Below are 26368 nucleotides of genomic sequence, written 5' to 3' on the forward strand. Positions count from 1 at the left end.
AATCTATTTAAATCAGTGGTTCTCAACCTTCCTAATGCAGTTGGACCCTTTAATACAGTTCCTTATGTTGTGGCGACTCTCAACCATAAAATTATTTCCATTGCTACTTCATAACTGTAACTGTGCTACTGTTATGAATCATAATGCAAATATCTGTGTTTTCTGATGGTCCTAGGCAACCCTCCCAAAGGAGTCCCAACCCACAAGTTGAAAGCCACTGATTTAAAGATTTTTTTAGGATCAAGGAAGAATCAAAAAGGTGAGGAGTGGTCAGTGAGCCAGCGACAGAAGCAAGCAGATGTCAACAAATGAAGATTTGTTTAGGAGATGCAGCTATTGCTGTTGGTGAGTATCTAAGGAAACAGCGATAAAGGGGAGTTTGAGATAAGAATGAAAGGAATTCTCTCTGCAGTGTTCATGGACTCTTAGGAAGCAAAGCCCAAGCTAAATATGTAAAGAAAATCAAGTGCTTTTTCACTTACTTATTTTGTAGTTGAATATAATACACAGTGATACTTTCTGATTTCAATAATGTTTTCATTAGATTGAATTTAATAAGAAAAGAGAAAGGTCATAAGATTTCAGTCCAGGAACTATTGAAATGTCCCAAGGAGCTGTTCTATAACTTATATTTGGAGCAATCTTGGCTCACATTGGGAACCAAATGGACAATAATACCTAAATTGGAGAGTGTCTAGAAAAATAATAATTCCAGTGTCAGCTTATAGGGTCCTCTGAATACCGTGCTGTATATGCTATCCCCAGAGGGGGAAAAAAATGATGTATTCAATTTACAAAGAGAGGAATCCACAACCAACTAGACCTAAGTCAGTGTAAGCTACATCTTTTTCTCTAAGTTTTTAAGAAGATTAACTTGATTTAGACTACTTATTCTCCTGAAGAGAACTTGTAGTTATATAGTACTTAAGGTTTAGTATTTTCTATGAAAACTCATAAATGTAACATGATAACATTAAGTTATCCATAGAAAATGTTTTCTGTAATTCATCCAAATCAGGTGGTGTTGGGAAAGAAGGCACTTCTAAAAATGTCTTACAAGTACACTGTGCACAGTTCTGTTTGCAACCACTTGAAGTTTTTCCCCCTTCTCATGATTTCCACACAGCCACTTTGAAGTTAGGATTTGTGATTGAATTAAACCCATTAAGAATTATTAACCACAAAGCCTCCATCTTCAGTACCCGTGAACAGAACAGAGACACTCAGGGACTTAGCCAATCTGAAAACCAAATGGGTTTTTCCTCACTTTTATAGGAGATGAGAGGTCAGGATTCCGAGTTTGGTAGCCAAAACTGATGGAAAAATTATATGCCCTTTTGAAACAGATAATAATCAGAGAAGGAGAAAGAGGCAAAGAAAGATTAAAATCCCAACATTGGCAGCTCTTGAAAAGCCAAATATAGTTCATTTAAAAGAACACATTACTGTATATCCTCAAACTTTCTAGCACATGGCAATGAAAAGTACAAGCTCATCTTATTTTCACAGAAGTTATCCCAAAAAGGAAAAGCTTACTATATTAGCTAATCTTCTCATTTATATCTTGTCAATAATAAATTTAGGGTGACCTTATTCTCAGTTATTTCATTTGTAAATGTGAGTGTAGAAGACAGTTTGGCCTAACAGAAGCATATTGCTAGACATGATAGAAGTTTAACTTCAAACACATTTTCTTTATAAATACTGAGGGCCCCTAGGGAGGCTTTGTGCCACTTTCATGTGTTCATTCAAAGACATAGATGAAAGGAACACAAAATAGTGGGTGTGAGTTGGGCATGAAACCAGTGTCTGTGAAATGAATTACATTAAAGGAGCTGTAATAAAGAAGGATTGTTGACATCCAGAAAGGAAAAGGTTCAATCTACAACCATGTCTGTCTTTAGGTGCATGGATGGCATTCATGTGGTAGACAAGAACAGTAAGCCACAGAGTGCAGGTGCTTTCAATTTAGGAAGATTTGTTTCTTTAGTATATTATGTACAATTGGTTTTCATAGAATATTGGTATTTGTGAATCGATATTAGTACACAAACATAACTTCAAAATAATTGATATTGATATTTACCCTCAAAAAAAATAAAACAAGCCATGTGAAGGACTGGTTAGAATTTGGAATTCCCCTATGTCATCAATTATAATGACATTTAGGCTTCTTTTTTATTGAAAATAGATTCTTCTCTCATACAATACATCCCAACCACAGTTTCCCCTCCCTCCACTCCTCCTAGTTCCCCACCACCTCCCCTGCCACTTAACAGATCCACTCCACTCATTTTTCTCTTCAGAAAAAGAGCAGGCCTCCAAGACATGAAACCAAAACAAAACATAACAAGATACAACAAGACAAGGTAAAAGCCCTCATATTGAGGCTGGACAAGGCAACCCAATAGGAGAAAAAGGATTTCTATAGTATTTGGAAGGTCATGTTACTATTCCACAAAAATTCATTCAACCTACTTCTGTTCCTTACAACTGCATGGGGTGTGACACTATCTACAGAGGTGAGCAGAAATGTAGCTATATCTCAGGGACCAGAAGTAATGAGATGATGTAGTATTTCACTGTTTCATTTTAAGTATCATCACTGGGACAACCTATGGTTTCTTTTCAGATGACCATATGCTCACAGCCTGAACTAAACTGACAGAAACGATGAGCAATGTCACAGAATTCATCCTCCTGGGCTTGACTCAAGACCCAGATATGCAGAAACTCTTATTTATTGTGTGCTTAATAGTCTATTTGCTCACACTGGCAGGTAACATGCTCATCTCAGTCACCATCTTCATCAGCCCAGCCCTTGCTACTCCCATGTACTTTTTTCTGTCCTACTTGTCCATCATAGATGGTTTCTACTCTTCTTCCATAGCACCCAAAATGATCTATGACTTGATCTCTGAGAAGAGCAGCATATCCTTCAATGGCTGCATGACTCAGCTTTTTGCTGAGCATTTTTTCGCTGGGGCTGAAATCATCTTGCTGATTTCCATGGCCTATGATCGCTACGTAGCCATCTGTAAGCCTTTGCACTACATGACCATCATGAGAAGATCTGTGTGTGTTTCCTTGGTGGTAGCAGCTGGAACTGTGGGACTTGTTCATGGAATGATACAGACTACATTTATAGCCCAGTTGCCCTTCTGTGGCCCCAATACCATTAATCACTTTATATGTGATTTAATACCACTTCTGGAGTTGGTCTGCACTGACACTCATACTCTGGGGCCCATGATTGCTGCCAACAGTGGGTCAATGTGTTTACTCATTTTCTGTATGCTGATTGCTTCCTATGTGGTCATCCTTCACTCCTTGAGGAAACACAGTTCAGAAGGACGTCGAAAAGCCCTGTCTACCTGTATCTCTCATGTCTCTGTTGTTGTCTTATTCTTTGTACCTTGCTCATACTTGTATGTAAGACCAATGATTTCCTTCCCCATTGACAAAATTGTGAGTGTGTTTTACACTCTAGTGACTCCTCTGTTGAACCCTTTAATCTATACCTTCAGAAATGAGGAGGTCAAGAAGGTTCTTAAGAAACTCTTGGGTCAAATAAGGTCAAACAAAGATTAAAGAATTCCAGTTATTTTCTATATTTAGATAGTAATATCTAGTGATACTCCATATGGATTTCTTTTCCCTAAATGATTTAAATTGATAATGTCTATTAAACTGTGCATCAGAATTAACACATGGATGACTTTCATACTAATGCAATAGAAACAATATAATAACACATGTAGAAAATATGTATGAACACATCAGAATGATAAGAATTTCTGTGACATTAAAAAATTATCATTTCTTTGTTCCAATTTTGCATAGTGTCTAAAATAAATTATTAGGAACAATTGTCACCCTAGTCTGCTTAGAATGTATTTCTATGTTGGAATTTGTTACCCCAGCTCAAAATCTTCCTCTTCTTTCTCACCCTTTCTAGCTTGTAGTGACCTTTACCCTGTTCTCAACTTCAATGAGGTCAAACAAATGGCAACAAATGCTGAGGAGGAACCAGGGAAAGGGGAACCCTTATTCACCTTGGTGGAAGGGTAAACTAGTACAGCCACTGTGGAAAACAGGGTTTTTTCAAAAAAACTAAAAATAGAACAATGTCCCTGCTGTAACACTCCTAGGCATTTCCTCAGAGGACTCTAACCCGCAACAGAGATATCTGTACATTTGTGTTAGTTGCTGCTCTATCCACACTAGGTAAGACATAGGATTAACCAAGGAGCCTATCACTTGTGAATGGATGATGAAAATGTGGCAAGATATATAATGGAATTTTATTCCACACTAAAAAAAAAATGAAGATAAACAATCTTCATACAAATAATTGATTCTAAAAAATAATATATGGAATGAGATAACCCAGATCCATACGGACAAATACTGTATGTTCTCTTTCACATGTGGATCCTAGCTTAAATGTCTACATTTCTGTATTTAAGTTAAAGTCCCTGTAGATAGATCCCTGAAAGCAAGAAAAGAAATTAAGAAGGTGTGAAAAGGGGAGGTATTTGGAGAGGAGGAAAAGTGAAATACACATGATGTGAAAGTAGATGTATAGATACTAGAGACTGAAATGTTTAAATGGGGCAGGGATGGAGGAAAGTGAGAGTGACAGGGAGGGACAAGCAGAAACTAAGGATGTATGAAAAACCCTGTGGAAACCTGTGACTTTATAAACTAATGAAAGGGTACCATAGCCTAACCTGACTCAAAGTCACTATCGGTTGATTTTTGCTGCTTAATTTTATTTGTATTTTTTGTTTGTTTTTAATTACTTACTTTATTTTTGAGATTATAATACAATTACAGCATTGCTCCCTCCCTTTTCTCCCTCCAACTCTCTTGTATAACCCTGTTTGCTTTCTTTTAAATTCCTGATCTCTTTTTTGTTAAGAATTACTGTTACATACATTATGTATATACATATGTATATCCCTAAATGCATAAATACAAACTGCTCAGTCTATATAATGAAGAATTCACAGAAAGACTGTAAGAGCCAAAGTATCAGGGACTTTGCTCTGAGATTGTGTCTTCTAGTAATGTCCAAAGCTACACCCAGGAAATCTCACGGACATGATTGCCTCAATGTGAGCTGAACAAGGATAACAGCAATAGACATGGTAGTGTGGACAAGGGAAAGGCCCAGAGAACTCAAACCTACACAAAGTACAACAGGCAATGAAGGAATGCTGAAAGCAGGAGAAACAGTCTTCTCCAGGAAGGAAGGAGCACATCAATTGATTATCCAAGACCAAATGGTCAGTGCTGGAAACATACATACAAGTAACATAATTTTTAAAAGAGTTTAACAAGTAGATAATGCTGCTCTCAGAAGCCATAGTTTACCAAACAAAAAAAAATCCCAGCATGCCCATCAGCCTAGGGGAAATCAAATACTATGGTTCTGTTAAAGGAATAAAGTGATAAAATGACTCCAAATGCCATTCTGCTAAACCCATAGACCTGTGCCTCACTCACACATCATAAGAGAAGCTTTCTCCTTCAATAGGTGGGAACTAACACAGAGGCCCACAACAGGACAGTGTATAGAGAATGAGAGACCTTGGAACACCCAGTCCTAAATGCAATGTCTTCATCAGACTTATCCCTTCAGGATTCAGTGATCTGTGTGAAGGAGGCGAGAGAAAGATTGTAAGAGCCAGGTGGCATGGATGACTCCAAGGAAACGGTGTCTTCCCGACACAACAAGACTGGTGCACATAGAGCATTGCACAGGTTCAAGCCAGACAGGGTCCCTGGCTGAGAAGGGGGAGTGGACATGAATTTCCAACCCTAACCAAGAAGCTATCTCCAACTGACATCAGCTTGCAAAAGAAAAACTAGTTCTCTCCAAAGAAGTCTCACTGGGTACATTAACCACACTGCAGGTTAGGGCCTATGCCCAACAGTGGATGACAAACACAAAATGAACTCCCTAGTATTTTCATAGACTTTATGCCTCATCTTGCTTTATTTGGGTATTTTTTTGTCTTACTAGATTTCACTTTTATATTATGGTTTCCAATTATGGCTTTTTTATGGGTTTTGTTTTGTGGTGTATGTCTAATAAGACTCTTTATGATTCATGCTGTGTGTGTGTGTGTGTATGTGTGTATGTGTGTAGTGTCCATGTGTGTAAGTGTGTTTCATGTTTTTGATTTGCTCTGGTGAGTGTGTGTGTTTGTGTGTGAGTGTGTGTATATGTGTAGTGTCCATGTGTGTAAGTGTGTTTCATGTTTTTCATTTGCTCTGGTGAGTGTGTGTGTGTGTGTAGTGTCCATGTATGTAATTGTGTTTCATATTTTTTATTTGCTCTGTGTGTGTGTTTCATGTTTTTCATTTGCTCTGGTGTGTGTGTGTGTGTGTGTGTGTGTGTGTGTGTGTGTGTGTAGTGTCCATGTGTGTAAGTGTGTTTCATGTTTTTCATTTGCTCTGGGTTTTTTTTATTCTGGTTTATTTGGTGTTTGTTTGTTTGCCTGTTGGATTTATAAAGAGAGAAAGAAGGGTATGGAGTTTGAGGAGAAGGTTCTGGGAAGACCAGAGAGAGGGGAAACTGTGGTCAGAATATATTGTACAAAAATTTATTTTCAAAATAATTTCCAGTAACATGCAGGATGTTTGAGCTGTTGTTGAGGGACCTTTGAAGCTTTCCCAAACAACACAAATTACTGACATCACTTTTGGTGACCAAATAGAACTGTTTGCAAGAACCTTTTGTTGAGTTTAAAAGGTTGCAGTTTGAATACAAGACACGGGGAAATCAAGCTGGAATTGAACTGAAAACTTCTTCCCAGCTCATCAACATTCACAGGGCCAAAAGTTGCAATAGAGGACACTCTATGAGAAAAATCATCAATGGTCTTACCCATCTGTGGATGCTGTATGCTAATTCCAACCAGTCAAGGCAAGGTGTGTGCATTCGTTCAATAGTGGCAAGACTGTTTTAGAGGTAACCAACTACTTTTTGATTGGGTCATTCTTGTGCAGGAATGTGTATCTGGTTCTGTAAACCTAGTAAAACACCTATGACTGAAAGGAGTTACAGGTTTGAGAGAGAGAGAGAGATGTTACTACTCATGATTTGCTAAATAGACATGTAGTTGAACTCCCTTTTAAATACTTATATTTATCCTCACAGATTAGTGATGCTTTCACCATGATTGATAGACACTTCTGTCTTGTAGTGGGCAATTGTTAACACAGAGCCTCATAACTAAAATTCAGAGAATAAGTGATTGAAAGTGCTCAAGCCTAAACAAGACGTCTTCATCACCCCTCCCAAGACCCAGGGAACATTGTGGAAAAAGAGAAAAAAAAAAAGAAAGAGCCAAAGGATAGATAGGAGCTATGAAGTGCTGTCTTGTGCATATGACATGGTCAGTGCAATCTTGAACACACAACAGCTGAGGCTACTGCATAAGACCTATATAAAAATAAAGACGTGAAAGTGGCAATGGACTAGTTAATACAGAGGTCAGCAGGAGTGAGGGGAGCATAAGGGAGTTAGTGGCAGTGCATATGATCACAGCACAATGTGTACATGTGTGGAACTGCCAAAAATAAAGACAGTAATATATGATTTGTTTAAACAATGGAATTTTTCAGCCATAAAGAAAGAACTTATGTCATTTATCATAAATGGACGCAACAGAAGATAATCATATTAATCAAACTAAGGAAGAAAGACAACATGTTTCTCTCTTTTGTGAAGCCTAGGTTTTATATATATATATATATATATATATATATATATATATATATATATAATCATATGTTTATGTGTATGATGTGAGAGTAGAAGAAAACTCTCTAGAGTAAGAAAGAGGAAAGAGAGGGATGAGAAAAGTAAGGATGGAGATACCAGGGGGAGTATGTTCAAAGTACACTGTATACTCATATGGAAATGTCTTTATGAAATTCAGTACTGTGCACAATGAACATATGCCAATTCAAAATGTTGCTAAAAAAGAAAAACTTGAGCTCAAAAGTTCTCAGTGGAATACATATGACATGAAATCAGATGTACACTGTGGGGCCTGGGGAGGAGGGAGGCCAATGATTTGAGAAAAGGCAGGTAAGAGAGAGTAGTAGGGAGGAGACACATGAGAAGAAAGCATGTATAAAAATGCCTTAGTGTAGTCCATCATTTTGTATGTATGCCAACTCACATTTTTTTATAAAAGAAGGTTTTCTTTAGGGAAACATGAAAAACCACCCAGGATCCTCCTCTCCCTTGGTCCTCTGAAGGAAGGAGGAGACGGGACACACCAGAATCAGGACCAGGTTTTCCTCTGCGCTAAGCTTGTGGCTTCTGCGGGGAGCTCAGAAATATGTCCAATCAAGGGATTGCACTATCTCCCGCTGACAGTATTTCCTGTGTTTTCAGACTTTGCGACAGGTCAGATCATATACAGGACATCAAAAAGTACGGGTACCAGACTATGATTTCCCATGAATGCCCATCTTGCAAACATATGAAAGCAACAATATGTAACAAGTCTTTCTCTGTCCTGCCAGCCAACTTCCAAGTAATGACAAGGAGACTTATTAATTATGAAAGCTCAGTCTATAACTTAGGCTTGTTCCTAACTAGCTCTTATGACTTAAAATAACCTATGTTTTTATTAATCTATGTTCTGCCACATGGCTTTTACCTCTATCCCATTCTGTGTATCCAACTTGTTCCACATCTGACTGGCTTCTCTGCATCTCTTCTTCCCAGAATCTTCTCTATACCTGAAAGTTCCACCTATACCTCTTGCCTAGCTATTGGTCATTTAGCTCTTTATTAAACCAATCAGAGGGCTCTTTGGTAAAGACACATCTTCACAGTGTGCAAAAAGATTATTCCACAGCAATATGCTTTTAAAAATCAAACTCATCTCTTTTAAAGATATAATTTTAGTTCACAGAGCAAAACCAACTGAGAAATGCAATAAAGTAAAGCAAGGAGACATACACACAACACTAATTGGATTCAGTAAGTTATATTAAACATATATGTAACATTAACTATAAATGAGATGATTAATTTAAAGAAAGAACAGACAGGGTACAAGAGAGAGGGGTGTAAATAATAGAAATACAGTGGTTTGTGTATGAAATTCTCAAAAAAGTAAAATTAAAAATTTCTTTGAAGAATGAGATGATGTTAAGAGTGGTGATCATTGTTATAATGGTTTGATAGTGAAGGTAATAATAAAATATCAAACCATGCTAATTACATATGCATTAACTCACATTGTTGTATTTTGTGATATTAACACTTAAATTATAACTAAGATTGGCTTTAAAGTAGTTGAGCTAAAGTTGAGCTTAGATAAAATTCAGGTCAACAATTCTGTAACATAAAATCTTCCTTCTTCATCTACCTCCTTGCTGCTTCTCCTGAGTGTAAGCAGAACAAGAATACAATAATTGTGTGTATTCACTGTCCTTTTTTTTTTAACTTGAAGACAATTTTATTGAGGTTTAGAAGAAAAATCCAAGAGTAGCAAGCTATAAATGTTGGTAGCTGCTCAAAGGGAGAAGATGAAAAGGAGAAAAAGCCATGTCATTTGGATTAAGCCAGCAGGGAAGCCAGCCACATGGCAGAGAGAATAGCATTCAAGAAAGAGTGAGGAAATCCAGAATACCAGAAAGCGCACTTGCTCTGCTCAGCATCCAAAAGAAACAGAAGGGGAAAAAAGAAAAGTAAAGAAAAGAAAAGAAACATCTTTCTAAAGATTCAAAATTGCAGGCCAACCCAAGAGAACCTCATGGAGGCTCATAGTGACAGCCTTCAATTCAATAGGAGAAGTAGGGTAGGAGAAGGAGGAGCAGGAGGAGAAACAGGAGGAGGAGCAGGAGGAGGAACAGGAGGAGGAGCAGGAAAAGCAGGATCAAGAGGAGAAGCAGTAGGGCGAGTAGGAGGGAAGGAGGAGGAGGAGGACTAGGAGGAGTAGGAGCAGGAGGGGAGCAGGAGAAGAAGCAGGAGGAGGAGCAGGAGGAGGAACAGGAGGGGGAGCAGAGGGAGGAGCAGAAGCAGGAGCAGGAGGAGGTAAAGAAATCCCCCAGTTGATGGACAGGTATTGAAAAGGTGAAAAAAACTGTTTTAAGTAACTTTCCATGACTATAGAATAATGTTGTGGTATAGAAAATCTCAAATATGACTGTTGTCTTCTTTTTTTATTTTATAATTAATTTAATTTTACATATCAGCCACGGATTCCCCTGTCCTCCTCCCACTCCCCATCCTTTCCCCACAATCCACCCCCCATTCCCACCTTCTCCAAGGCAAGGTATCCCCTGGAAAGAGACACCATGATAAATGCAGACCCCATGGGAATAGGAAGAAGCAGAGTGCTAGAGAGGTCCCCAGAAATCCACAAAGATACCTCCACTGTAGACTACTTGCAATGGTTGAGAGAAAGCCTGAACTGACCTACTCTGGTGATGGGATGGCCAAGCACCCTAACTGCCATAATAGAACTCTCATCCAGTAACTGGTGGAAGCAGATGCAGAGATCCAAGGCCAAACCCCTGGTGGAGCTCCAGGAGTCCAATCGGCAAGAGAGAGGAGGGATTATATGAGCAAGAGATATCGAGACCATGATTGGAAAAAGCACAGGGACTGTTGTCTTCTTATTGCCCAATATATTTTCCACAAAGCTTAAATAATTATCATTCTTATGAGTACCATGTCTACTTACTTTTATTTTTTCCATTTAAAGATCATTTGTAAATGTGAGTCTGCATTTTAATGAAGTTTTAAAATGTAAATTCTCCTCTTTTGATCTCCTAAATAGACTGGGAGCAGGTGGGGATGGGAACATGTGGGATCTGGTTGATGGGAGGATGGAGAGGGAGAAAATGAAAATGATGATTTGGTGAAGAGAGCATTTCGGGGTCAGGTAAAAACCTGATGCAAGGGAAACTCCAATGAATCTGCAAGGATGACCCCTATGTAAGACTCCTAGCAATAGTGTATAGGTAGCCTGAACTGGCCATCTCCTGTAACCAGATTGGTAACTACTCCAACTGTCTTCAAACAGCATTTGTCCAGTAACTGGTGGAAATATATGCAGAGATCCACAGCCAAGCACTGGGCTGAGAGGAGGGAATACTCAGAATAGCAGGCCAACCCAAGAGAACCTCATGGAGGCTCATAGTGACAGCCTTCAATTCAATAGGAGGAGGGTTGGAGGAGGAGCAGGAAGAGAAGCAGGAAGAGGAGGAGAAGGAAGAGCAGGAGGAGGACCAGAAGGAGGAGCAGGGAGGAAGAGGGAGGAGAGGGAGGAAGGATTTTATGACCTAGGGAGGTCAAGGTCATCACAAGGAAATCCACAGAAACAACTAACCTGGACTCACAGCAGTTCACAGCATCTGAACTGACAGCTGGGAAGCATGCATTGGACTGACCTAGGCTCTCTACATATGTGTGACAGTTGTGTAGCTTGATCTACTTGTGGGACTCCTAGTGGTGGGAACAGGGCCTGTTCCTAAAGCTTTGGCTGACTTCCAGGAACCTGTTCCTAATGCTGAGTTGCCTTGCCCAGCCTTAATACAAGGGGAGGAGCTTAGTCCTACCTCAACTTGATATGCCATGCTTTGTTGATACTATGGGAGGCCTGTCCCTTTCTGAACAGAAAAAGAGGAGGAGTGGATTGGGGGGGGGGGATTTGGAGGAGAGGAGGGAGGGGAAACCGCAGTTGGGATGTAAAATAAGTGGATAAATTTAATTAATAATAAAAAAAGCTCCTCTTGTCTCCACTCCCAAGTGCTAGGATTACAGTCATGTACCAGCACTACCAGTGTTACATCGGCCTTCAATTACTGTTTCACCCTGTATTGTATTCAAGACCCATCTCTATTGGTGGATAAGTATACACCTGATTTCACTTTCTTTTCATTGCTATAAAATAACCCATCATATCAGCTATATGTTATTGAAGAATTCTCCTACTTAACTATTTCTCTGTTTTATCACCCCCCCCCAAAAAAAACAAAAACAAAAACAAACATGTTTTATGACAAAAACATCTGTGGTAAATATATTGTACATGTTTCCATGGCACATTCATGACGAAGTTTCCTAAAACTCTTTAAAAAAAAAAAAACAAGTATTTAAGTTTTACTTTTTAATACATAGACACTATCAAATGACTTCTTGTAGTGGGTATGTTACCAGCAGTGTGGGAGATGGCTGCCAATTCTCATCTTTGATGATACCCACACTATCAAAGTCAAGTGTCTTGAACTGAAGCTGCACATCTTATGACAATATGTTTATCATATACGCATCTCTGAACTATAGGGTCTTCATCTATTGGTCTGCTCATCTATTGGTTGATTAACTTTGCTATTGTCTTTGTAGAAGTGACTTTTGCATTCCACTTTGTTGAATAGACTACAGGATAGACTGCAAGTATCTTCTCTTAGGCAGTGACTGACTTTTAACCTGTGTCAACTTATCATTCGAAAGTAGATCATGATTTTGTTGTTGTTTTTAATTTAATTAGCATACACAGTATGAGTTTAGTCTATGGCATTTTAAACACAGTTTGTTCCTATGATTCTTTCTCTCATTCTCCTAACACAGGACCCTCCCTTCACATCCCTACACTCCTCATAGAATGCTTTCTGCTTTCAAGTCAACTTTACCATATTGCTCTCCCCAACCTTCCTTAGCACCTCTCATGATCTCCTGTCCAATTTCATAGACTATAACCATACTTGTCTCTTTATTTATACATACATATAACTACAAACTAAGATCTACATATTGGAAACAGCAATTTTTGTCTTTTGGAGTCTGGATTGTCTTAAAATGAAAACATTTTTGAAAATCAATACTAGTTCTATAAGTATTTGGCAGAATTGATCTGTGACACCATCTACTTCTAAGATTGCCTTTCAAGGAAACCCTTTATTACTGAGTGAATCTCAAAAACTAATCAAGTTCTGGAATGTACGCCAATACAAAGTAAGTGAAAATTCAGTATAATAGATGAAATAGGACATACACAAAGAGGGTTGTGTGTGAAGCTTGAGGACAGAGTACTTGTGTGCTATCAACGCCATGGTTTCAAATCCCTAGCACCACCACCCTCACAAGGATATAGGTAAAGGATAGATACTGTGTAATTTCAATATATATTGTGTCTAGGACGAACTGATTCACCTAGACAGAAACTAGCACAGTAGCTGCCAGGGACCTAGAAAAAGAAAGATAACTGAATAAATAACTGTTTAAAGAATAAGAAAAACAAGAATGTTTTTTAGAAGTTGATGATGAAGATGGCTTACAGTACTATGAATGTGCTTAATGTCACTTCACTTTGCAATTCAACTGGTTAAAACAGGATCTATGGCTATACATATATATATATATATATATATATGCACATATGTAGAAATATGCATATAACCATATATATAAATGACTTTAGAAATAAAAAGTAAGAGGAGCCCATGAGTGAAGTTGGTGGCAAACAAAGGCACAAAAACAAACAAACAAACAAAAAAGGGTGGCTATCAGTCATGGAACAAAAAACTTTGCTTTGCAAGCCCTGGAATTCAGGAGTATATATTAATTTTATTTAAAATCAAAAGTTGATAATGAAGAAAGAAGATTCCATTTGCAAATGCAGTCAATTCTTTTTTAGCTCAGAATCTGGAGGAGAGAAGATAGTAGATTCTCCTTTCTACAGTGCTCCTGTGCTTCTCTCCATTAACTGATTTATTTTTACACAAGTGTTTGGCTGTGTGACTTCCTCAATGGCTACTAGTCTAGAGCATAGGACCCAATGCTAAGCTTTAGCATCCTCTGCCAATGGAGTAGAGAGCAAAAGATTCATTCCCCTTGGTTTAGCAGGAGAATGTGGCAGTTCTATGACTTTTCTTAATTTCTACACAATCTTTGGTGCTGAGAATCCTGACATTTAATCTCTTTAGTCATTCACTGGTAAAATAAAATAAAACAAATCACAATCTATAATAGTAATCAAGCACATCATCTTGAATGCTGACATTTCCATTCCTAGTCCAGCTTCCACAATGTCACAATCAGCCAACAAGCCCTAGAAGGAAGCTTTCAAAGTCTTGCAACTCATCTTCATCTAAATTACAACCTAGATGCCTACTTAATGCCAGCTGCATTTAAAACTAGCCCTGCTAATGATCTTTGTGGGTACCAAATGGGAATAACCAAAAGATCTTGACAGTTTCCTTGGCAAAGACTTCAACAGAAACTATTACCAATCCTCTGGGTGTTTGAGAGGCCAAAGCTCGACCAGATTCTAAAGACTGTGGAAATCTATTTAAATCAGTGGTTCTCAACCTTCCCAATGCAGCAACCTTTACTACAGTTCCTCATGTTGTGGCGACTCCCAACCATAAAATTATTTCCATTGCTACTTCATAACTGTAACTGTGCTACTGTTATGAATCATAATGCAAATATCTGTGTTTTCTGATGGTCCTAGGCAACCCTACCAAAGGAGTCCCAACACATAAGCTGAGAGCCACTGATTTAAAGGTTTCTTTAGGATCAAGAAAGAATCAAAAAGATGAAGAGTGGTCAGTGAGCCAGCGACAGAAGCAAGCAGATGTCAACAAATGAAGATTTGTTTAGAGGATGCTGCTATTGCTGTTGGTGAGTATCTAAGGAAACAGCGATAAAGGGGAGTTTGAGATAAGAATGAAAGGAATTCTCTCTGCAATGTTCATGGACTCTTAGGAAGCAAAGCCCAAGCTAAATATGTAAAGAAAATCAAGTGCTTGACTCTTAGGAAGCAAAGCCCAAGCTAAATATGTAAAGAAAATCAAGTGCTTTTTCACTTACTTAATTGGTAGTTGAATACAGTGATACTTTCTGATTTCAATAATGTTTTCATTTAGATTGAATTTAATAAGAAAAGAGAAAGGTCATAAGAATTGGGTCCTAGAACTGTTAAAATGTCCCAAGGAGGTGTTCTGTAACTTATATTTGGAGCAATCTTGGCTCACATTGTGAACCAAATGGACAATAAAACCTAAATTGGAGAGTTCTAGAAATGTAATAATTCCATTGTCAGCTTATAGAGTCTGCTGAATACCACACTGTATGTGCTATCTCCAGAGGAAAGAAACAATGATGTATTCAGTCTACAAACAGAGGAATCCACAACCAACTAGACCCAGGTCAGTGTAAACTACATCTTTTCCTTTAAATTTTTAAGCAGTTTAACTTGAGTTAGACAACTTATTCTTACTGAAGAGAACTTGTAGTTATATGGTACTTAAAATTTAGTATTTCCTATGAAACTCATAAATGTAACCTGATGACATTAAGTTTTCCATAGAATATGTTTTCTGTAATTCATCCAAATCAGATGGTATTGAGAAAGAAGGCACTTCTAAAAATGTCTTGCAAGTACACTGTGCACAGTTCTGTTTGCAACCACTTGAAGTTTTTCCCCCTTCTCATGATTTCCACACAGCCACTTTGAAGTTAGGATTTGTGATTGAATTAAACCCATTAAGAATTATTAACCACAAAGCCCCCATCTTCAGTACTCGTGAACAGAACAGAGACACTCAGGGACTTAGCCAATCTGAAAACCAAATGGGTTTTTCCTCACTTTTATAGGAGATGAGAGGTCAGGATTCCGAGTTTGGTAGCCAAAACTGATGGAAAAATTATATGCCCTTTTGAAACAGATAATAAGGAAAGAAGGAGAAAGAGGCAGAGAAAGATTAAAATCCCAACATTGGCAGCTCTTGAAAAGCCAAATATAGTTCATTTAAAAGAACACACTACTGTATATCCTCAAACTTTCTAGCACATGGCAATGAAATGTACAAGTTCATCTTATTTTCACAGAAGTTATCCCAAAAAGGAAAAGCTTACTATATTAGCTAATCCTCTCATTTATATCTTGTCAATAATAAATTTAGGGTGACCTTATTCTCAATTATTTCATTTGTAAATGTGAGTGTAGAAGACAGTTTGGCCTAACAGAAGCATATTACTAGACATGATAGAAGTTTAACTTCAAACACATTTTCTTTATAAATATTGAGGGCCTCTAGGGAGGCTTTGTGACACTTACATATATTCATTCAAAGATATAGATGAAAGGAACACGAAAGAGTGGGTGTGAGTTGGGCATGAAACCTGTGACTGTGAAATGAATTACATTAAAAGAGCTGTAATAAAGAAGGATTGTTGACATCCAAAAAGGAAAAGGTTCAATCTGCAACCATGTCTGTCCTTAGGTGCATGGATGGCATTCATGTGGTAGTCAGGAACAGTAAGCCACAGAGTGCAGGTGCTTTTAATTTAGGAAGATTTGTTTCTTTAGTATAGTATCGTATCCACAGCTGACTTCAGTCAACAACTATAATTAGACTTTGCTTTCTTTTAGTGTAATAAAGTACTAGTACTAAGCTAACCCACTTTCCATATTCAAAATTATCTGTAAAGTGATCTTAGGTATAAAAGTAAAAATGTAGCTTTCGATTTCAGCAGTTACAACAATGAGATGACAAGGTATTTCAATTTAGTATTTAAAATATTATTAATGGGACAATCTATCTCTTTTTTCAGATGACTTTATGACCACAGCCTGATTTAAACTGTTCGAAAGGATGAACAATGTCACAGAATTCATCCTCCTGGGCTTGACTCAAGACCCAGATTTGCAGAAACTCTTATTTATTGTGTGCTTAATAATCTATTTGATCACACTGGCAGGTAACATGCTCATCTCAATCACCATCTTCATCAGCCCAGTCCTTGCTACTACCCCCATGTACTTTTTTCTGTCCTACTTGTCCATCATAGATGGTTTCTACTCTTCTTCCATAGCACCCAAAATGATCTATGACTTGATCTCTGAGCAGAGGAGCATATCCTTCAATGGCTGCATGACTCAGCTTTTTGCTGAACACTTTTTTGCTGCTGATGAAATCATCTTGCTGATTGCTATGGCCTATGATCGCTACGTAGCCATCTGCAAGCCTTTGTACTACATGACCATCATGAGCAAACATGTCTGTATATTCTTAGTGATGGCTGCTGTAATCTTGGGATTCATCCATGGAGGAATACAGACTTTATTTATGGCCCAGTTACCATTCTGTGGCCCCAATACCATCAACCACTTTATGTGTGATTTAATACCACTCCTGGAGTTGGCTTGCACTGACACTCACACTCTGGGGCCGCTGATTGCTGCAAACAGTGGGTCACTGTGTTTACTTACTTTCTGTATGCTGGTTGCTTCCTATATAGTCATCCTTCACTCCCTGAGGAATCATAGTTCAGAAGGGCGTCGCAAAGCCCTGTCTACCTGTGCATCTCATGTCACTGTTGTTGTCTTATTCTTTGTACCTTGTTCATACCTGTACCTAAGGCCCATGACCTCCTTACCCACGGACAAAGCTGTGACTGTGTTTTGCACTCTGGTGACACCTATGTTGAACCCTTTAATCTATACCCTCAGAAATGAGGAGGTCAAAAAGGTTATGAAGAAGCTCTGGGGTCAAATGTGGAAAGCTGGTGATGCATAAACCTGGTGATTTGTATTTTTAAAAACAATGTTTAGTGCTGTTTCATGAACATTTGTTCTCCTTAAAGGAATAAAATTTAGGTTAATCAATTTTCTTCTGCTTCAATGTTTAATTGGCATAATCACTACATTTATTGGTGATGTAGTCTCCTAATACAATAGACAAAGTCTGTGTTCAAATCAGGGTAGCAGGTTTTCCACCCCCATTAAAATTTATCATCCATTTACATTGAGACTCTTTAACTCCTCTGTCCTTCTTCATAAAATACATAACAAACTGTTGTGAGCACGGTCACTCACTCTGCTGAGAACTCACTGTTCCCTCATAAGTGTATTTTGATACCCATTTTCTAATTTCTCCTTATTCTTCCTCTTTTCCAACCTGCCTAGCCTCTGTGACTATTGTGTTCTCAACTTCAGTGAGATCAAACACTTTGCCTTCCACATATGAGTGAGAATATGCAATGTTTGGCTTCTTATGTTTGCCTAACTCCCTTTACACCCTGTCCCCCTGCCTACCCTTATTGCCACAGATGCTAGGATTCCATTTATTTTATGGTTGAATAATATTCCAATGTGCATATGAACTGTATTTCTTAATTCATTTTTCAACTGGTAGATATGTCAGCTTATATTAGAAGTATGTATAAGTAGACTGGACTTGCACATTAAGACAAGTAGGAACAGTGCAAAGAGGCTACAATAAATCTAGGTATTCCCACACTCTATTTCTTTAAGACATGCTCTATTTCTTTAAGATAAAAAAAAAAAAGTAAATACAATTTAAATTCAACTTGAACATTCATCACTTACCAGTGCAGTCATAAAATACAACTTTTACTATTTTTGTTAGGCAGAAACCTATGAGGGCAAAGTGTCAAGGTTCGAACAATTATTTTATTTAATATGATAATATCAAATATCATGCAGTATATTTTATCATATTCATCATACACTCTACTCAGATCTTCCTCCACCTCTTGATGCCCCCAGTTTCATGTTCTTATTTTTGATAGCACTCTGAGTCAAATTTGTGCTGCCCATACATACATACATACATACATACAAATACACATACCTATACCCACATGAATACATATGTATATATGTATGTTGTCATGAATGTGGGGACATTCACTGGGGAATGGTTGACCTACCAGGGACCACACCCTTAAAGAAGACTGTCCTCCCCTTCCCCTGAAGCCACCAACTCTCTATAGCACCTCAGTTAGGGGTTTGGGCTTGTGGACCCTTCTCCCTCCATGATTGATTGTTGACTGGTGTGAAATAGATCAGCGCTAACACTGTTGATGTTTTCATGATCACAGTTAAAATGAGGGAGGAAAAGTAGTAGTATTGATCAAATACATTTTCTGTTTTCCTAAGTTTAAGAGGTTTGAAATTGTCCTGCTAAAGCAACAGAAAACTTGGTACTCAATTACATGGAGACTACATTTTCACAGAATGGTCACAAAGCTAGTGTCTTACAGTTGTCCTGAATGTCTGAACAGTCTTTGAAATTGCCTTTTAACTTATTATTCATTTATTATTCCTCTTTATTTACTTTTACGTGTGTAGATGTTTTTCCACATGTATGGCTGGTCATCACGCATGCTTTCAGAGGCCAGGAGCAGGCATTGGATCCCATTGGACTGGAGTTATAGATGGTTTTGAGCCACCATGCAGGCGCAAGAAATTGAACCCAGGTCCTCCAGAAAAAGCAACCAGTGACAGCCACTGAGCCATCTCTCCAGCCTGAAATTCATTTTTTGAATCTCTTGAGCTTACTTTTCAGCATATTTCGTAGGTAGGCTTGCTGTCACATCAGATGTGGCTAAAAATGCTGAGTCTTAAAAGAACTGGGTGGTTGGGAAAGACCTGTCAGTAATTCACCGCCTCTACAAGAGTGATTATTCCTCAAGTAAAAGAACTTCTCTTTGAAAGCAGCTGTTTCTTCCCCACCTGTATCATTTTGTACATAAACGGAGCTGCTTATGGCAGAGGGAGAGTTGATTTCCTCCACTAAACAACAGGAATAACAACACTTAACAAAAGTGTGTATTCACGCTCATATGCATTCAAAATCCAAGCTCTATTTGTGGGACAAGGATTCAATACATGGGCAAAACACTGTTTTAAGTAGTTTTCCAGGGCATAAGGGTGTTCTACAAAAAAAGTTTCAAATGTGGCTATTCTCTTTTCATTCCTTGGTGTGCTTTCCACAAAACTAAAAACTGAAGTTTGACTCTATTTCAGCTCTTTATTGTTTCATTTCCCTGTCTAACACAAGCCAAGCTCCAATTGCCATCAGCTGCTCTTCCTCTCACGTCCTCTGTCCTTTTCCTGGGCATGGCCTAAGGATAAGGGCTCATTTGGGGGCCAGGAAGCAGCATCAGAAAGGTTTATATGCCTAGGATGCTTTGTTAATCTGAACAATGAATAATTTATCCCCTGGGTGTAGTTACCACCTTTTAGGCTAGCAGAGGCTTAGCAAACTTTTTGGCTGTGTCTGATGTTATTTAAGAAGCAGTAATTGAAGAGTTGAGAGCTAAAATAAAAGTGGTTGAAGAGCAAAAAAGTCATGGAGGTGATGTGTGGAGAGAGCAGTAGAGAGGCTAATTAATATCTTCAGACAGGAAGTGTCATGCGTGTATATGTACGTCATTGTGTGGAGACACGGGAAATTCTTGGCACAGGGAATAGACTTGTGACAGAATATCTTGGATTTTTTAAAGATTTATTCTTTATTTTACATGTATGTGTTAGTGCCTGAATGTACACATGTGTACCATGTATATGCCTGGTGCCTAAAGAGGCCAGAAGAGGGCTTTGGATCCCCCTGGAACTGGAGTTACAGGCAGCTGTGAGTTGCCATGTGGGTGCTGGAAACTGAACCCAGGTCCTCTTGCAAGAGCGGTAAGTGTTTCTAACTTCTGAGCCATCTCTCCAGCACTAAAATGCACTGTTTTGAGAGAGAAGACAATCATCATTTTCTGATCATCAATAGGCACCATTCTTATGAGTACCGGGTCTCTTTAATTTTATTTTTTCATTTATAATAATCATATATGAATATGTTCACATATGAAAAAATCTTGTAGGTGTCTTGAATAAAGAAAATACTATGATGAATTTGATAGATTGATTAATATACACAAATATAAACCACAGAAAAATATTGATGTTCAATGATTTCATTTCACATTAATATTATAGCACAAACACATATATACATATACACATAGGTGTGTACATATATGTATATATATTATACACATACAATACATGCACACACACATATATTACACACACACACACACACACACACTGTTACTCCATTCATTTGTTTATTTCTGATTTTGGGTTTTTTTGTTTTTCTGGGGTTTTTGTTGTTGTGGTTTTGTTTTTTTTTTGTTTTTTTTTTTTTGTTTTTTTGGTCTTTCAAGACAGGGTCTCCCCTAGAACTCACTCTGTAGACCAGGATGGCCTTGAACTCAGAAATCCACCTGCTTCTGCCTCCTGAGTACTGGGACTAAAGGTGTGCACCACCACTGCCCAGTTTGTTTCTGTTTTTTATTTCACCAAAGTTTGGCTATGTAACCCAGGCTGCTCTCAAACTCAAGATCCTCTTATCTCTACCTCTAAGTGCAGGTATTACAGTCATGCACCATCACAACCAATTATTGTTAGGGACAAGGATAGAATCTCTAGTTAGTGGAAAAATACAGACCCCCATAAGACAGGGAACTAGATCATCTTACAGTCAGGTTGCCTAGCAACAGGACATTGAGGCAGAGCCCTTGACACTTTCACCCTGTAAACATCCTATGCAAATATCCTGTTAGCTTGCCCCACCTTATGCAGATGACAGCTTCTTGCTCCCCCCACCCTGCAGAAACTATATAAACCCTCTTGGAGAAAAATAAAGTTGCACCTTGATCAGAATCCAGACTTGGTGTGTTTCCTTGTATCTCCTGTCCCTATCATTCCGTCCTTAGGGTGGTCGAGAACCCGTTGAAGCCCTGCAGGCGGGGCAAATTATACCTGTCTTCAACCTATTTTTTCACTCTGTATTGCTTTCCAGACCATTCTCTGTTGGTGGATGTAGACCTGATTTAATTTTCTTTTAATCACTATAAAATAATGTATTATATCTACTGTATGTTATTGAAACATTCCCCTTCTTGATTCTTTCTGTCTTGTTACCAAAAAAAATCTATTTTTTTTAGATTTGTTTATTATGTATGCTGTGTTCTGCCAGCATGGATACCTACACGCCAGAAGAAGGCACCAGATCCCATTACAAGTGGTTGTCAGCCACCATGTGGCTGCTGGAAATTGAGCTCAGGACCTCTGGAAAAGCAGCTAGCGCTCTTAACCTCTGAGCCATCTCTCCAGCCCCCCTCCCAAAATCTATTATTTATTACTAAAAAAAAAAAAGACAGTTCTGTGGTAAATACACTTGTACACTTGTACGTGATTCTGCACACACATACGTGAGGAATTTTCTTTAAAAAAAAAAATACCTATAAGTGAATCAAACAGCATAACTTCTGTATTTACTTCCCACACTGACTACGTCACTAACAGAGGGTTTGGTAGCTGCCAGTCCTCATCACTGGCAGCACTGACATTGTCACGTGTTCTAGTCTTACCCTGAGGTTGGGCATCTTTGACAATATATATGTAAACTATAAGTTCTTCTTCACATATTTGACTGATTACCTGTTGGTTCACCTCAGTTTGTAAAATTATTGTTTGTATTAAATACCATAGTCTGTTTTGGTGTGTTCTCATCACTAAAAATTATTTTATATATTAAAGAGCCACACTTATTAATCCATTTTTATCCCATTTCAGAAAGTTCTCTCTAGCCTAGACCCTGAAAGTATTCTCAGACATCATCTTCTGATAATCTTCCAACAGTAATTCTCAAGATTAGTGTGTTTTAATCTGGAATTTATTTTTATGGTCATACGAAATGAGAATCTAGTTTTAGTTTTACCTCCCCCAATGGCTCCACATTCTCTTACAGAGCTAAATCTAAATTTCCAGTTATGTACAATTTTACATGAACTCACATGGAACACAAAGCCCTACTTCTAACTTATTAATTTATAACAAAATTAACAATTTATAACCATTATACATGAAAATATTTGATATTGTATCATATATTATTGAGTAATATATATTTCATATCATATAATTAATATCAAAATGTGAAAAGGTAACAGATAACAAGTATTTTGCCTTAAAACTGTTCAACCACCAGTTTATTAGATATACAAGTTGGAGGGTAAAGCAATGACTGTTCTATAACTTTCTGCATTTATTCATTCTGATAGCCAAATTTTTAATAATTTTCCTGATAATGGAGAAATTCCTTATTAATTTATAACTTTTTTTCTTCTACTATGGGACTGGGGGTTAGTGGGAGAGTGCTTACCTAGCATATACACCAAAAGAGAAAAGTCTACATGTTACAACATACTGAACCACAGATTGTAGGATAAATTTATTACAACGTATGGAACCTACACACTCTTAAAGAGTGGAAATTTGCAAAGAAAATATTCAAACTTTGTAAAACAAGAAAATGTTGGAATAAATATGGGTATGCCTTTTAAATTCCAAGATACAGGTGCTGTGGAATAATCCTTCTGTATACTGTGAATATGTATTACTCTCATTGGTTAATAAAAAGCTGACAGGCAGGTAGTATAGGCAGGAAAACCAAATTAAGAATTCTGGGAAGAAGAATGGCAGAGTCAGAAGAATCACCAGGAAACATAGACTGACCAAGACTTGCTGGAGGACAGGTAAATTCACAAGCCACATGGAAATACACAGATTAATAGAAATGAGTTAATCTAAGTTGTAAGAGCTAGTTAGTAATAAGCCTGAGCTATTGGCTGAGCATTTACAATTAAGTTTCTGTGTTGGTTATTTGGGAAGCAGCTGTGGCACAGGAAAGCTCTGCCAACACAGAGAGCATGAAGAGATGGAGCAGAGGTTCAGAGCTTGTACTGCTCTTGCTTAGGACTGACCCAGTTCCCAGCACCTGTGTCACACAGCTCACAGCTACCTATAGCCACAGAGAGATCCAACACCTCCAGCCTTGGTAGGCAGCTGCACTCACATGCACTCATATGCATACATACATAATTCAAAAGTAAAATATTAAATCTTTTCCAGTAAAATATTCCAGAGCACAATAATTCCTTGAAATGTATAGTAAGAATAGTTATAGGTCACAAACCAAAACAAAAGTTCCTCAGTTATGAAACAGACTGGTGGGGAGAGGAATAGGAATCAGAGGGAGACAAGAAAGGGTGGGATGAGAGCCATCAGAATACATTATAAAGATGTAAGAAATTGTCAAAGAACCTAATGTAATCAATATAAATAAATAAACAAACAAACCAATGGAAATGCCACTCTCTATATCTCACCAAGGAAAAATTACTCTGCTCTAAAGGCAGGATATATTTCAAACCAGTGAAGGTAAGACAGCAATCTATTTATGAGATTGGACTGAGGTAGACATAATATCAAACATGTTAATAGTTTCTCACATGTGGAAAACTGTTAAAAACATGATTTAGATTATCTAGTTTAATTGTCAAACATCAAATATGTTAGGAGTTTCCTGTTTGGAACTGCATTAAAAGCTTTATCTAGATCACCTAGTAAAATAACACTTGAAACATAAATTGTCTTCATAGTTCCCCAAGTTTATTGAGATATACAGTTAAAACCTTTAAAAAGTAGGAAATCCTATCATTCACTGCAGCACAAGTAGACATGGAAGAGGTAATGTTCAGTGGAACAAACCAGACACATCCGGGTTAAGTACAACACAGTCTCACATGCAAAACCAAAAATATCCTTACCCCTACTCTAAAGACAGGCATCAAGGGTTTATAGGCTTTTTGTTGATTATTCAAGGTCATGACATCAATAAGCACAGGAACTAAGACAGAGACTGTGGTCTGTCTCCAGAGCCCAGCTCTTGACCTGTCTGAGCTGCTGTGCAAGGCATGCTGCCAATGTCATAAAGGACGATGACACATACAATCTTGTATGCACACAAGTCTGTTTATATGTGACTAAGCAGGAAGAATTTTCAGACATGTCTTTCTTCCCTTTTCTGTAGCTCAATGAATTATCACACAGACTCAACTTGTCTGGCCATTTAAAGACAATGATAATGGTTTCCTGTGATTGGAAACTTCATTAAAAACTTTGTCTAGATCACTTATTGAAATAACACTTTGAAATATGAACTGCCTTCACATGTTTCCCCAGTTTATTGAGATATATAGTTAATATCTTTAAAAAGTAGAGAATCCTATCATAACGGGTTATAATTGGTCAAAAATAACTGAGTTTTGAAACTAGATAACTTTGATAAGTCAATTGATCACATCAGACAACATAGTTTCCTTATTTCTAAACCAGTAATAATGATAATTCAGGTCATATATATCTTGTGGAGCTAGTCAATAATAAAACTGCAATTTAAGTGAAAAGACTGTAAGCCTTAAAGCCTATGAAGATGGGAGGATGGATAACTGTAATAAGGTGTTGTTAGGTAACAAAAATAGCAAACTTTAGTTGTTTCACTTAGAGAAATATAATCTCTGCTATTATCTTCTATACAGCTCAAGGACTTAGAATTTCTGAGTGTGTGAAAAGCTTTCTCATGGCATTTTTCACCTCTTCATTTCTCAGAGTATAAATGAGTGGATTCAACATAGGTGTCAGAATACCATAAAATACTGCCATGCTTTTGTCTATAGGTAAAGTAGTTGATGGACGCATATAAATAAATATACAGGGCACAAAGAACAGAGCCACAACAGTGAAGTGGGCCCCACAGGTAGACAGCGCTTTCCGTCTCCCCTCTGCACTGTGGGACCTCAAGGAGCACAGGATGACCACATAGGAGGCAGCCAGCATGAGGAAGTTCAGCAGGCAGATCACACCACTGTTGGCCACCACCAGCAGGCCAATGACATAGGTGTTGGTGCAGGCCAGCTCCAGTAGAGGGTATAAGTCACACACAAAGTGATCGATTACATTGGGTCCACAGAAGGGCAACTGAAGGACCAGAAAGAGCTGAACCGATGAATGCAGGAAGCCACCCAGCCAAGCCACTGCCACCAGCACAACACAGAGGTGCCTGGTCATGGTGGTGGTATAGTACAGGGGCTTGCAGATGGCTACATAGCGGTCATAGGCCATCACTGTGAGCAGAATGACCTCAACACCTCCCAGGAAATGAGCTCCAAAGAGCTGGGCCAAGCATCCCTCATAAGATAGCATTGTCCCCTCATACAGGGAATCAGCAATAAGTTTAGGGGCCAAAGAAGAGGAATAGCAGGTGTCAATAAAGGATAGATTGGAAAGGAAAAAGTACATGGGGGAAGTCAGGCTGGAGCTGAAGGCAATAGTGACCACGATGAGCATGTTGCCACAAACTGTGACTGCGTAGATCATCAAGAAGACCACAAAGAGAGTCCTCTGAACCTCTGGCCTCTGGGAGAGTCCCAACATAAAAAACTCTGTAATATTGTGTGGTATTTCCATAGACTCCAGGGGTACTGAGGGTGCAGGTACAGTGTCGCCTATAAAGTGAAAAGAAGCATATGTAAGATAATTAACTCCAGGGCTTGGGAATGTTACAAGGTTTCTTTTGAATACTCCACTCTCGCTTCTTTCCAAAAATCTTGTACTAATTTATTCTGTTATCCATTAAATGTTAGCATATGCCCTTTGCTTCACACTGGACACTA

General features: G+C 38.2%; 2 protein-coding genes across 6 annotated transcripts; one reads left to right on the forward strand and one right to left on the reverse strand.

The window, feature by feature from the left end:
• The first annotated feature begins 246 nt into the window (after positions 1 to 246).
• LOC131908364 (olfactory receptor 4C45-like) lies at positions 247 to 17616 on the forward strand. Of its 5 annotated transcripts, XM_059259418.1 has the most exons (4): positions 2270 to 2369; positions 14499 to 14668; positions 15090 to 15195; positions 16604 to 17616. In XM_059259418.1, the coding sequence occupies exon 4, from the start codon at positions 16645 to 16647 to the stop codon at positions 17566 to 17568; it is 924 nt and encodes a 307-aa protein (XP_059115401.1). In that variant the 5' UTR covers positions 2270 to 2369; positions 14499 to 14668; positions 15090 to 15195; positions 16604 to 16644; the 3' UTR covers positions 17569 to 17616. The 5 variants fall into 5 exon arrangements, with proteins under 5 accessions (XP_059115403.1, XP_059115402.1, XP_059115405.1 ...); XM_059259420.1 differs by lacking the exons at positions 2270 to 2369; positions 14499 to 14668 and adding an exon at positions 247 to 345 and having other exon boundaries at positions 15134 to 15195; XM_059259419.1 differs by lacking the exons at positions 2270 to 2369; positions 14499 to 14668 and adding an exon at positions 278 to 345.
• Positions 17617 to 25235: 7619 nt separating this feature from the next.
• LOC131907811 (olfactory receptor 4C3-like) lies at positions 25236 to 26162 on the reverse strand. The gene has a single exon (XM_059258898.1). It carries the CDS (start codon positions 26160 to 26162, stop codon positions 25236 to 25238), a length of 927 nt encoding a protein of 308 aa, XP_059114881.1.
• Positions 26163 to 26368: the final 206 nt, after the last annotated feature.

This window comes from Peromyscus eremicus, chromosome 4, assembly GCF_949786415.1.
Source record: "Peromyscus eremicus chromosome 4, PerEre_H2_v1, whole genome shotgun sequence".
In the NCBI taxonomy this organism is placed as follows: Eukaryota; Metazoa; Chordata; class Mammalia; order Rodentia; family Cricetidae; genus Peromyscus; species Peromyscus eremicus.

Coding starts and splice junctions, on each gene's coding strand:
- LOC131908364 (XM_059259420.1), top strand. CDS start 16,645: ATGAACAATGTCACAGAATTCATCCTCCTGGGCTTGACTCAAGACCCA.
- LOC131907811 (XM_059258898.1), bottom strand. CDS start 26,162: ATGGAAATACCACACAATATTACAGAGTTTTTTATGTTGGGACTCTCC.